This window comes from Xyrauchen texanus, chromosome 26 (genome assembly GCF_025860055.1).
Source record: "Xyrauchen texanus isolate HMW12.3.18 chromosome 26, RBS_HiC_50CHRs, whole genome shotgun sequence".
Lineage (NCBI taxonomy): Eukaryota > Metazoa > Chordata > Actinopteri > Cypriniformes > Catostomidae > Xyrauchen > Xyrauchen texanus.
In genome coordinates this window covers 21,739,125-21,751,546 of record NC_068301.1, presented here as the reverse complement: position 1 = coordinate 21,751,546, position 12,422 = coordinate 21,739,125, and the positions used below count along the sequence as shown (strand labels likewise).

Genomic DNA, 12,422 nt, shown 5'->3' with positions numbered 1-12,422 from the left:
ATATATATATATATATATATATATATATATATATATATATATATATATATATATATGATATTGGTACTTGTATTCACCAAAGTGGCATTCAACTGATCACAAAGTAGAGTCAGAACATTAATAACATGAAAAATTGCTATTACAATTTGGGGGGAAAAAATCTGAACTTCTTACACTACTTCAAAGATTTCTCGTAAAAAAATCCTCCACATGCTGATCCTTGGCATTCGAGCTGTAAGTTTTTCCAGATACTCAGGTGACATTTAACCCCACACTTCCTGTAGCACTTGCCATAGATGTGGATGTCTTGTCGGGCACTTCTCATGCACCTTACAGTCTAGCTGATCCCACAAAAGCTCAATGGGGTTAAAATCCATAATACTCTTTTCCAATTATCTGTTGTCCATTGTCTGAATTTTTGCCCAATCTAACAGTTTCTTTTTGATTTTCTGTTTCAAAAGTGGCTTTTTCTTTGCAATTCTTCCAATAAGCCCTGCACCCCTGAGTCTTCTCTTTACTGTTGTACATGAAACTGGTGTTGAGCGGGTAGAATTCAATGAAGCTGTTAGTGCACATGTGAGGAATATATTTCTCAAACTAGAGACTCTGATGTACTATACTCTTGTCTAGTTGTACATCTGGTCTGCCACATCTCTTTCTGTCTTTGTTAGAGCCAGTTGTCCTTAATATTTGAAGACTGTAGTGTACACCTTTTGTATGAAATCTTCAGTTTTTTTTTTGGCAATTTCAAGCATTGTAGAGCCTTTATTCCTCAAAACAATGATTGACCGACAAGTTTCTAGAGAAAGCTGCTTCCTTTTTGCCATTTTTGGCCTTAAGACATGCCAGTCTATTGCATACTGTGGCAACTCTAAAACAATGACTATGTTAAGCTTCATTTAACGAACCAAATATTTTTCAGCTGTGTTTGATATAACGGCAAGTGATTTTCTAGTACCAAACTAGCAATTTATCATGATTAATTAATGATAAGGTGTTGGAGTGATGGCTGCTGGAAATGGGGTCTGTCTACATTTGATAATAGTGATGGTGCTGGGTTTTTGTCCTGACTATACTTTATGATCAGTTGAATGCCACTTTGGTGAATTAAAGTCTTCTTCTGAAACAGCAAGAGCTGTACATTATTCCAAACATTTGTCAACCAGTATGTGTGTGTGTGTGTATATATATATATATATATATATATATATATATATATATATATATATACACACACACATAACAAATCTCTGTCCTGAAGTGCCTTTTATTAGCTTTTCATAGGGTTCTTATTGAAGAGAGGGAATACAATTCTTTGATTCAGCGCTTAACACCCTTTCTCTGCATTTTCATATAATCCTGGTGGCTGAAGCCAGAAAGCCCTTTTATCTGATTCTGTCAGTGCAGGTGGGATCAATAATGCCTTGGCCTGAGACTGTGAGACATTTCCTGGATCACAGTCTCCCACCATCCAGACTCCAATTGATCTTTATTACTTCCACAGGACTTTGCTGTCTTTCCCAAACTCTAACTAGCCACTAAAGTCCAGCACAGTGTCTCATCCCACAAAGTTACCTCCATAATCCACTAGTGCACTGGATCCCAACTGGTTATTGCTTCAGGATCCAGATTTTACATTGGACATTATTATTATTATTATTACTATTATTATTATTTTCATGTTCGCTAAGGACGAGGACATAACACAAAATATTTCCATGTTATCATTTGTCAGATTTGGCTAACTTCTACAAAGTGTCAGATTAACTTCCTCCAAAATACTGTAGAGATTGATTGAACTATCAACCTTTTATATTAACAAAATATATATATATGGGAAACTATGCTTGATTATATGGTTGTTGCATTATTTTTTAGTTTTACTCACCCTCCTGAACTCATCCTTGACCTAAGACAAATATTATAACAAAATGTTATGTATTACAGTGACAATCAAATGATGTGCACCTTTAAATTTGGTTGCAGACTTTATTTTTAATATTATTTTTATTTTTAAATAATTACATTTTACTTTTTTGTCAACCATGTACACTACACTAATGAAATAAACATATACTTGAAGAAATCACTTTCTAATAATCTTGCAGCCATACTTGCATAAAGATCTACACATTATTATAAATGGACTGGACAAAGAGAACTAAGGTTTACCTGAGATTCATTGAACAGAGGATAGTTGGTGCCCAAAAATCACACGTTATTTGCAACATGTACCACCGTGACCTCTGTATAGCTGCACTGCATTAACTCTTTTATGCCCTCCTTGAGTACATCTAAAAAGATCTGTGATGTTTTTGTGAAAGAGTGATAGCTTGATCACATTTGCTTCATGGAGATGCAATGCAATCATGAGTTGGTTTTTATTTGCGAAGAGAAAGTAGTATGTTCCTGAAACAGCCTGTTTGTCTGACAATTTTTTTGAAGAAGAAAATCATTGGCTTCAAATCTCATTGTCCATAAAGCCGCCAAAGAACCAAATTCCCGAAGGAGCTGTTCAAGAGGAAAAGCTTCTAGAAATCTGTGTCGTTACTCAGATATCTTGCTGTCAAGGAAGCAAATGCTCTCCTCTGTATGAACTGGAGATGTAACAAGTTCCACTATGTCTTTTAAGGTCATTAACATCTGCCATACTGCATCATCCTTAGGTACTTTTAAACCTATTATGAGAGGCAAAAGATGCAATAGGCACCAATTTTCATGTGCATTCCCTCCTAAAGATCTTCTTGTAGTGAAATTGGCAGGAATCAATGTTGACGATCTGTTCTGTCACTCCACTTCTAAGGGAACTGGCAAATGCAGTTATTGAGATCCAGAAAATAAAAATATTTCTTTTTGATGAAGGCATGCAATTACAATGCCAGTTGTACTGGAACAACACCCTCAAGAAGGTCATGTAAAACATCTGGAGGGTAACCAGATGTTACATCAAAATTAAGTAGCTTTTCAGAAAGTGTACACAGCTTTTTCACACCATAGCAAGGAGTGCGAGTAGGACTTGACAAAGCTGTCTGAACATGCAAGTTATGCTGCTCTTTATCTCTCTGCTGAAAATGTCTAGATCTTCTTTAGTCTGAAATTCTGATCGCTCTTAAAGACAAAACCGGCAGTCATATAATCTTGTGAAGCTTTAAACAAATCCTGCCACAGAATGAGCTCCCAATTATCAGCCACCACACTCACCACTGTGCCTTTGATACCATCTTTGATACCATCTTTCTCCAAGCTTTGAAGATCTGTTAACAGTGGCTCTAAAATTTTCTGAAATTCAAATCGCTTTGTTTCATCTGCCTTGCAAAAAATGGCTAAATAAATAGATGTCAATATTGATCTTGAATGTGCTGAACTGTTTCTTAGCACCCAATAGACAGCAGTTACTTTGTGTATTTTGTGGGATGTTCCAAAGGGATTACACACTTCGAAGTCATCAATGTACAGAATACGACTTAATCTCTCATCATCTATTGAGAAAAACTAATTTTCCCGAAAGTTTGATCCATCATGAAAAAACTGGTATTGAGATGCACATCCAGATTTTCTTTCAATAACTACACTGTAAAAAGTTTGCTGTAATTTTTACAGTAACTTGTTACTGTAAAACTTGTAACTTGTTACTTTACAGTAACTTGTTACTGTAAAACTATTTACAGTATGATTACTGTATTTCCAATCACAGTAATATTACTGTAAGTTAATTTACAGCATATTTACTGTATTTTAAGTTACAGCATATTTACTGTATTCCCAATCACAGTAATATTACTGTAAGTTCATTTACAGTATATTTACTGTATTTTAAGTTACAGAATATTTACTGTATTCCCAATCACAGTAATATTACTGTAAGTTCATTTACAGTATAATTAAATTTTTTATCTTTAAATAAAATTTAATTTATAATTTAAATGTTATTTAATTAAGATTTCATTTGTAATTTTTTTTCCTCAAATGTAAAATAATTTTGTACCTGTAAGAAAATCTAATTATGGTACAGCTCCAACCCCCTCAAAAAAACACAATTACTCATGCACATAATTGAACATTTATTGTCATTGTTGAACATTTACAAAACAAGTCCTTAAAATTCCTCTCCTGGGTATCTGTAATGTTACAGGGCTACAACTTACACATTTTTAAAGTGAAACAAGCCATAATAAAATGTTGATACATTTTTAGTAATTTTGCCAATCAAATTCAACAATCTCTCTGATGAGAGATGCCACTGGGAGATTCAGGGTGATGCTTTTTCTTTGCACCCTCTTTCCAGATTTTTTGCTAATGTGCGACTTTGATTGGCATTTGGTGCCATCAGGGTTGATTCTCAGAATGAACCTGCAAGCACAAGAGAAAATACATTATTTCTCAAACCAGTGTTTCTCCAACTGTCATAACTCTGTAATGTTTGCACTTTGGGGTCAATAAAAGCAATATGTACTGAATACCTACAGGTAAAGTGCATAATTAGTTGATAATCCATGGCATTGAAATCACTGAAGCTCCATCCATTACAACAAAATATATTTTGGGTTACCTTATGCTGCAACCCTCATTTGGAAAAAAATTTGCATTTAAAAAAATATACAAAATATTTAGAGACTCACTTATTAACCTTACATACTGTATATGTGGGGAAAAAAAGTATAGCAATGGGAGGACCTCAAAGAAAGGCCCTAGCTCGCCAGCACATGCATACGCAGGATGTTCTTACTTTGAGGCAACAATGCTTACCACTGAGCTGCCCTTTTTCAACCTAGACAGGTTGGCATTACAACAAAATCACTGTCCATTTTCCAACCAATACACTTCACATCAAAGGAATTTGACTGAAGGTTTTTTCATTATTCTCAATGTGCTTAAACAGGAATTTATATTATATTTTATCAATAAAATGAATATAAAAAAGTGGATTGACCCTAACCCTAATTAGGAATATAAATTCTGCACAATTTGTAGTCACACTGTCATTTAACAATTGGTGTTATACTACTTTTGAATTATTTAATGATGTACAAACCTCTGAATAAACTCCAGTGTACTGGCCGCCTCTTCCTGGTACTGCACATTGAAGACATAGTAGCAGCCAAACAGGACAGCTAATGCAGAAGAAAAATCTGTTAGCTCCTGCGGCTGGATGATGACTCTGCCCTCCATAGTTAGCATCCATTTTTTTGCTAGGAGAACAGAATCTCCTGTAACAAACACCATCACAGAAGCTTTTTAGTGTTTCAGGCTATGTTCATCCTATGTGTAAGAGCTTAAAGCTGGTGTTGTACAGACCCACCATCTGATCATAATCTCAGCCATAGTGTCAATGAATCAAACAATTTTCATAGCCTTACCAAGTGCAATCAGCCTTGGGGTGCTGGGAACAGAGAAGCTTCGCTCTACATCAGCTGGAGTTGCAGTTACCTAAGTGCAGCAATTAACAAAAAGTAGGAAGAAATTCATTAAATATATAGAGAATATACTTGTGTCTTTCTTCACAATACTTTCTAATAGGCTCTTCTATAAAGGTTTGCTTATATGTCACTATGTGTTATATCATGTGATACAACTTCGCTCAAGTATGTCTGCCTCTCTTGCTATTTACAGTTAAATTCTACAGGCTTATTACCTGTGAAGTTTCATTTTTGAAAGATGAAAATAAAATGGACCCTCAAATGCATGACACATGTATACAAAAACAGGAATAGTGTTTGAAATGTCAAACTATGACCCTAATTACAATCAATATTCTCTAGAAACAGCTGTTCAAATTAACATTAATTCTTACATCAGCCAGAAGAAAGATTGACTCCTCCCTCTCTTTGAAGAATGCCATTGTGGTAATCATAGATGCAACACCATAGTCGATGTCTCCTCTACCAGCACTGTCTATGTCTTTTAGGACTGTCCTGACATCCTTTTTCCACCTTGGAATTTGACTTTCAAAAAAATTTAACACCTTCTTTCCCTTTATGCTAAGAGATTCTATGAGTCTGGTGTTAACATCAATCCCAGTCAGAGTGTTGAAGTGAGCACACAAAAATCTCTTCATGAACAGAAATGGCCACTGTTCTTTGAGTTCATCGATGCTTGGTGGGGGGTTGATATTGATGGCATAGCGATGAGAAGCATATGTGATTTTCATCAATTCTTCCACCTGGCCACGCTCTGCGGCTCGGGGTCCCTCTTGAGAAAATAACATAACCATTTCCTTTCTTTTTTCCTCAACTGATTCTGGAATCTCATTTTCCGGTAGGCTAAGTGGGTGCCAATTAATGCAGCCATAGCTATCTGTTTTTGAACATTTGGATGCGGTGGTCTCGCTGTTGGGTGTAGACTCGCTGTTGGGTGTAGACTCGCTGTTGGGTGTAGACTCGCAGTCACCAATATGACGTTTTGTTTTTCTAACTCTCACCAGTGTGTTGTCACGACTGACATGTTCAACCCTTGTTTTTATCTGATTTAACAAGGATCCATAGCCACAGCCAATCAGCTCTCCTTCCATTGTTAAATCCGCAAAAGTTTTTGGGTACTTTTCAGTTATTCTTCTTGCGATTTCGGAACACTGGCTTCTAGTAGGGTTCAAGCATATTTCTCTAATTGAGTCTACAATAGTTCTCACCATAGCTAAATGTTCCTGCTTCCTGGGTCTCTGGCCTTGTGCGATGCATTGTCGCAAATTTGGTGGCATTTTCTCCCACGGGACTTCATATGATGAGACCCAGTCAGAGAATTGAATAGGTACATGGCTTGGTAGGCCTGAAGATGAAGAGCCTGCTGGAGAGTTGTCTGGCAGGCAAGATGTAAGGTCTTCATGGCCTGTGTAAGGAATTAAAAAATCTTTACTGTATTATTGCATGAATTGTTTTGGCACATTTTAGGCAGCCACTATATGTAATCATTAGAAACCCAAAACTGAAAAACTATCCAATTTCCACTACATATCTTCACAAAATTTGGCACTATACTGTCCACAGGAATATGTGAATGCCTTGCTACACATTATACAGGTTTATGAAGTGTGCTTAAAGCTACCTTGCTCAATATATTTCTATTATCAATGGATCATGTGACTAGGCAACTTGTATGAGATAACACAGTGAATTATCCCCAACTTTGCAGTCCATCTCAGCACTAATGTTCACCTTTTTTCCAAACTTTTATTTCTGATACAGTCTTATCAGATTTGCTCCAGTCCTCAAACTCCTAAAATTACCTTTTCAAACTGAATATTAAAATGTAAGGTACTGTATGTATCAAGGTCGCAAACAATCTATATACAAATATACACTATATAGACAAACAGAACCACCAGGAGCGGACCTGTTTTTTCACACCAAGGTTTCAGATCAAACCTTACAACTTCCACAAGAAACAGCATTAAAGTCAACACTCCATATGCTAAATTTACTATAACAGAGAGAAAAAATGAAACATGCTGAGAGAATGTATGAGTAACTATCGGTAACATTAATGATTCTGACCGTTCAGGTAAAAAAAAATTGGCTATCAGTCTTTTCCAGTTAACAAAAAAAGGGTTTTGGATTATTTTTATCTTAAAAAAAAAAAATATTACACCACTGTTCAGTTTCCAATATAAATGCATTAACAAGTGTTTGAACACCACTATTATTTCTTACCTCTGTTCTTGAGATAGTGTATGAGTCTTCGGCCAGCAATAAGTGGAATAATATCTTTTATGTCTTCTAAGGTAACAAACTGGAGATCGCTGTCCGTCAGCACACTAGTACCAGTCAAATGTGCTATGAGATTGTTATGATCCATTTCCTGAAGCATGGGTAGCGCCTTCCAGATTACCTCCTTCACTGAGTCCATATCTTTTAATTTACCTTAGACAGACAGAATGATGCAAAGGTACAAGATTAACATCACATCTTTTGTACAGAGACAGTGGGTAGTAGTCAACCAGGTCCTCGACACTGACACAATCATAAGAAATACCGGAGTCAAGGAGACAGTGTACACCAAGGTCAACTAAGGGCACTGATTGGTGTTTTTCAATGACGAAATGAACATCTGATGAATTTATCAATATCAATGCAATTTTTCCAAAGATGTATCCCATGTCACTGTCCTCCACAACTACAACCATAGATTTCTTGTATTTGGTGCCCTTGTAAGTAACAGCTGGTGTCACTAACGTGCACTCATGAATACCTCTCAACCTAACAGCTTCCTGGATGCCAAGGCTGTATAAGTGGCTATCAAATTCATTGGCTTGCTGCATTTGAAGGCTGTGAAGAGACAGCCAGCCTGAAGATATGCTTGCAGAAGCTGGTGTCTCTCTGCCAGAGTACTGTTCAGGTTTTTGAAGTTATGCAGCTTCCTTGCACACTGCTTGAAAAATGTGTGCTTGCTTTCAAAACGCAGAGTCCACAGACGAATTAGTGGACCAAAATGAAGTATCAGTTCTGGATAATGCAGTAAGAAATGGTGCTTTGGTTTTAGTGGTGTAGCTGGAAACAGTGAAGCTCTAGACTCAATGTACTCCTCAATGAGAACTCTCAAATATGCTACCTGGTTAGCATGTATTTTGGGGGCTGTCACCAAATTAACTGTCTCTCGTATCTGTAGGCACAACTGCCAAACCTCATCCTCCAGTGGATTTTTAATGCGATCACCTAATAGCAGTGGGAGTAAGCGGAGCAAACACCAGTTCTGAGCTGCATTACCCCCCAACTTTTGACAGTCCGCTCGCATTTCACATGGTTTATTGTTGACATCAGTCCCAGCATACTTAAAATTAGATATGTTCCTGTTCAGTTGGCTATAAGTGAAATGCTTTCCCACAGTGACAAGATGCTTGATGTAGAGAGAAAGATCTGTTGAAACAACACCTTCAAAAAGGTCATGTCCCAAACATGGCGGGAGTCCTGGGTCACATACATGGAAGTGCTTCAAGTTATTAAACACAGAGTCAAATTTTATGCCATGAACAACAGCTAACTGAGGTTCCCCTTCTGTCGCTCTCTCCACGTTGTGTCGAAGAAGCGACACTAGGGGTCTCTCTTGAGCGCCGATATTCACCTCTGATCTATGAAAAAAGGCCAATGAGAGTTGGCAGCCAGTATTTGCATGTCCCGCCCCCGGACATACGGGTATATAAGCGGCGCAAATACGGGAGTTCATTCAGGAAAATTTCTTCGGAGCCGATGGTCTGTCTGCAGTTTGCTGCGAAGTTACACGCCACTTAAACGCTCCTGTTTTCCTCTGACGATCTGCATGCTGTTGGATCTTGACGGCGCACAACAGCGGCTTTCTCCTTCTCAGTGCACGGCGTGCATTGTTGCCCCTGAGCGCTCGACAGCGCAGACACGCATACACACACACTGTGTATTAAAAGAGTTTTTACTAAAAGAGTAATTTTCTCTAAAAGAGCAAACACAGCGGCGTTGAACGTCCTTTTAAGGACGCCGTCTTTTCAAGATGCCTTTCCGCCCCTGTGTCGCTCCTGGATGCGGTAGAGTTCTCTCTGCTTCAGACGGCCACAGGCGCTGTCTCGTGTGTTTGGGCCGCGATCACACCGAGCGCCGCTTGGGATGGTTCATGTTCTCACTGCGAGAACATGACCATGACCACGTTACGGTCGCGCTCACTTTCAACAGAAAGCAAGCCACCCCAGCTGCACCTCGCATTGCTCCTTCTTCCCACGGGATTAAGGACGGTGCGGTTGGCGCTGGGGCGCATTTGGGGCGGCAGCGTGTGCAGTTTCGCCGGTAGCCCCCGCCGAACCTCCCGCTCCCGACACGCCGCTGGTCTCCGGCCCACGCCGCAGCGATAGCGGCTCGCCTCACGCCCGGCTGTCTATCCTCCCGAAGTTCGAGCAGATGAGCTCACCGCTGCATCGGAGAGTGCGGTGTCTGATGCCGAGGACTCCCTGGACTGCCGCCTACGGGCCAGCAGGCCCAGGCTGAGGCCGACGCCAGATGTCCGGACATGCTTGCCCGGGCCGCCTTGAGCGTGGGGTTGGACTGGAACCCTCCATCCTCCCCACAGCCTTCTCGGTTGGATGATTGGTTCCTGGGGGCAGCGCGCCGTTCGCGGCCTCGCGATTCCCCAGGTTGATAGGGCAGTTGCGCACCATCTATGCCCCGGTAGCCCTACCTCCTGGCGGGGTCGCCCCGTACTCCCGTCCAAGCCCTGTAGGACAACATCCTCGCTTAACGCCAAGGCCTACACTACGGCTGGACGCGCTGCCTCCGCCTCTGCATGCGATGGCCCTCCTGCAAGTCCACCAGGCCAAAGCTCTCAGAAACATGCACGGGGGTGGACCTGATCCTGATGTGCTGCAGGAACTGCGCTCAGCGACCGACCTCGCCCTGAGAGCGACGAAGGCCACAGCGCAGGCACTCGGACAGACGATGGCCACCCTGCGAGGAAACCAGCTCCTGCTCTGCCTCAACCCGGGCCCAGCTCTCAGCCCCAGCGTCGAGCACTCCGCAGGCGGCGCACGCCCCCTGTCTCACGAACCCCCTCCAGGACCCGGAAGGCTCCCAAGCGTTCCTGAGACAGCCGACCCAGAGCCGAAGACGTTAGCTCCGGAGGTGGTAAGACCACTCCGTCCCCCGGTGGAGGGCCGGGAGGAGAATCCTTTGTTTTTTTTGACGGGGGCTGTGGTACCCACATTCTCAATAAAAGAGCTATTTCCTTTGCCTCTGGGTCACCTGGCCCGCAAATGCCATTTTCACGGCAATGTGCTTTCAGATCACAACAGTCCCGGTACACCGGACGCGGCGATCCCGCCTTCCGCCTGCCCACGACTGTCCCCCGGCCGGCCGGTTCAGACGAGTCCAGAGGACGCCAACATCAGACCTCCTCCTCAGTCAAGAACTCGCCCCCTGCCGGGCGCGCAGAGCAAGGTAAGTGCTTTGAGTCTATTCTCAGCACCTCAGCCTCAGGCCGCAACGAAGCCGCCCGACGCTGCATTGCCTGTTCCGCCCCGCTGCGAGGCCCCGCCGGGTACGTCCAAAATACTCGTCCCTTTGGTGCCCCTAGCGCAGAGCTGGGAAGCATGGCTTTCGCTTCCCAACGCATCACGCTGGCTGCACCGGACCATTCGACTCGGTTATGCAATTCAGTTTGCCCGGCTCCGCCTCCTTCAGGGGCGTCCGATTTCCGCGAGTACACGGCGAGCACGCCAGTTCCCTGCACACGAAATCGCGACCCTCTTAGCCAAGGGCGTGTAGAGCCCGTCCCTCCAACCGAAATGAGGAAGGGGTTCTACAGCCCTTACTTCATTGTACCCAAGAAAGGCGGCGGCTTACTGACCAATCCTGGACTTGCGAAGTTTTCAATTGGGCCTTGTTAAAACTCCCGCTCAAAATGCTTACGCAGAGAAATATTCTGGCTGGCGTTCAGCATCTAGATTGGTTCGCAGCGGTGGACCTGAAGGACGCGTACTTCCACGTCTCAATTCTGCCACGACACCGACCCTTCCTACGGTTCGCATTCGACGGCCAGGCATTTCAGTACAAAGTCCTCCCCTTCGGCCTGTCTCTGTCCCCTCGCATCTTCACCCCGCTGCGTTGGCACATCAATTGCCTGGAGTTGCTGACCATCCTTCTTGCTCTCAGGAAGTTCCTCCCATTAGTTCAGGACAAACATGTCCTCGTGAGATCGGACAGCACAACGGTGGTGGCGTACATAAATCGCCAAGGCGGCGTACGCTCCCGCCACATGTCACAACTCGCCCGCCGTCTCCTCCTATGGAGCCAGCAGCGACTCAAGTCGCTGCATGCCACTCACATCCCCGGCAAGCTCAACGTCGTAGCGGACGCGCTATCATGACATCGCCTGCCCGGCGGGGAGTGGAGGCTTCACCCCCAGTCGGTCCAGCTGATTTGGGAACGGTTTGGCAAGGCCCAGGTAGACCTGTTCGCCGCCCAGGAAACCTCCCACTGCCCGCTCTGGTACGCAGAGGCTCCCCTCTGAGACACAGAGGCTCCCCTCGGGACAGACGCGCTGGCACACAGCTGGCCCTCGGGGCTGCGCAAGTACGCATTTCCCCCAGTGAGCCTTCTTGCACCGGTGCTGTGCAAGGTCAGGGAGGACGAGGAGCAAGTCACGTTGGTGGCCCCCTACTGGCCCACTCGGACTTGGTTCTCGGAACTCAGGCTCCTCGCGACAGCTCCTCCCTGGCGAATTCCCCTGAGAAAGGACCTCCTCTCTCAGGGACGGGGCACGCTCTGGCACCCGCGCCCAGACCTCTGGAACCTCCACGTCTGGTCCCTGGACAGGACGCGGAAGAGCTAGCCGGCTTACCGGCGACCATTGTGAATACCATCAACCAAGCCAGAGCTCCCTCTACCAGGCACCTTTACGCCCTAAAGTAGCGCTTGTTCGCAAATTGGTGTTCTTCCCGAGCCGAAGACCCACAGAGATGCGCGATTAGGTCAGTG

At 43.2% G+C, this 12,422-nt stretch overlaps 1 protein-coding gene across 1 annotated transcript; it reads right to left on the bottom strand.

The window, feature by feature from the left end:
- Positions 1 to 4,190: 4,190 nt before the first annotated feature.
- LOC127619501 (uncharacterized) lies at positions 4,191 to 6,574 on the bottom strand. The gene is made up of 4 exons (XM_052092339.1): positions 5,792 to 6,574; positions 5,358 to 5,427; positions 5,033 to 5,207; positions 4,191 to 4,350 (listed from the first exon to the last, which is right to left on the bottom strand). Exons 1-4 carry the CDS (start codon positions 6,506 to 6,508, stop codon positions 4,191 to 4,193), a joined length of 1,122 nt encoding a protein of 373 aa, XP_051948299.1. The 5' UTR covers positions 6,509 to 6,574.
- Between the last annotated feature and the right edge of the window lie 5,848 nt (positions 6,575 to 12,422).

Bases quoted from the DNA above. Each gene is read 5' to 3' on its own strand.
- LOC127619501 (XM_052092339.1), bottom strand. From the start codon at position 6,508: ATGGAAGGAGAGCTGATTGGCTGTGGCTATGGATCCTTGTTAAATCAG. The intron at 5,428-5,791 runs GTAAGAATTAAT...TGCTGCACTTAG, and splicing joins CAATCTTTCTTCTGGCTGAT to GTAACTGCAACTCCAGCTGA. The intron at 4,351-5,032 runs GTTTGTACATCA...TTGTGCTTGCAG, and splicing joins ACACTGGAGTTTATTCAGAG to GTTCATTCTGAGAATCAACC.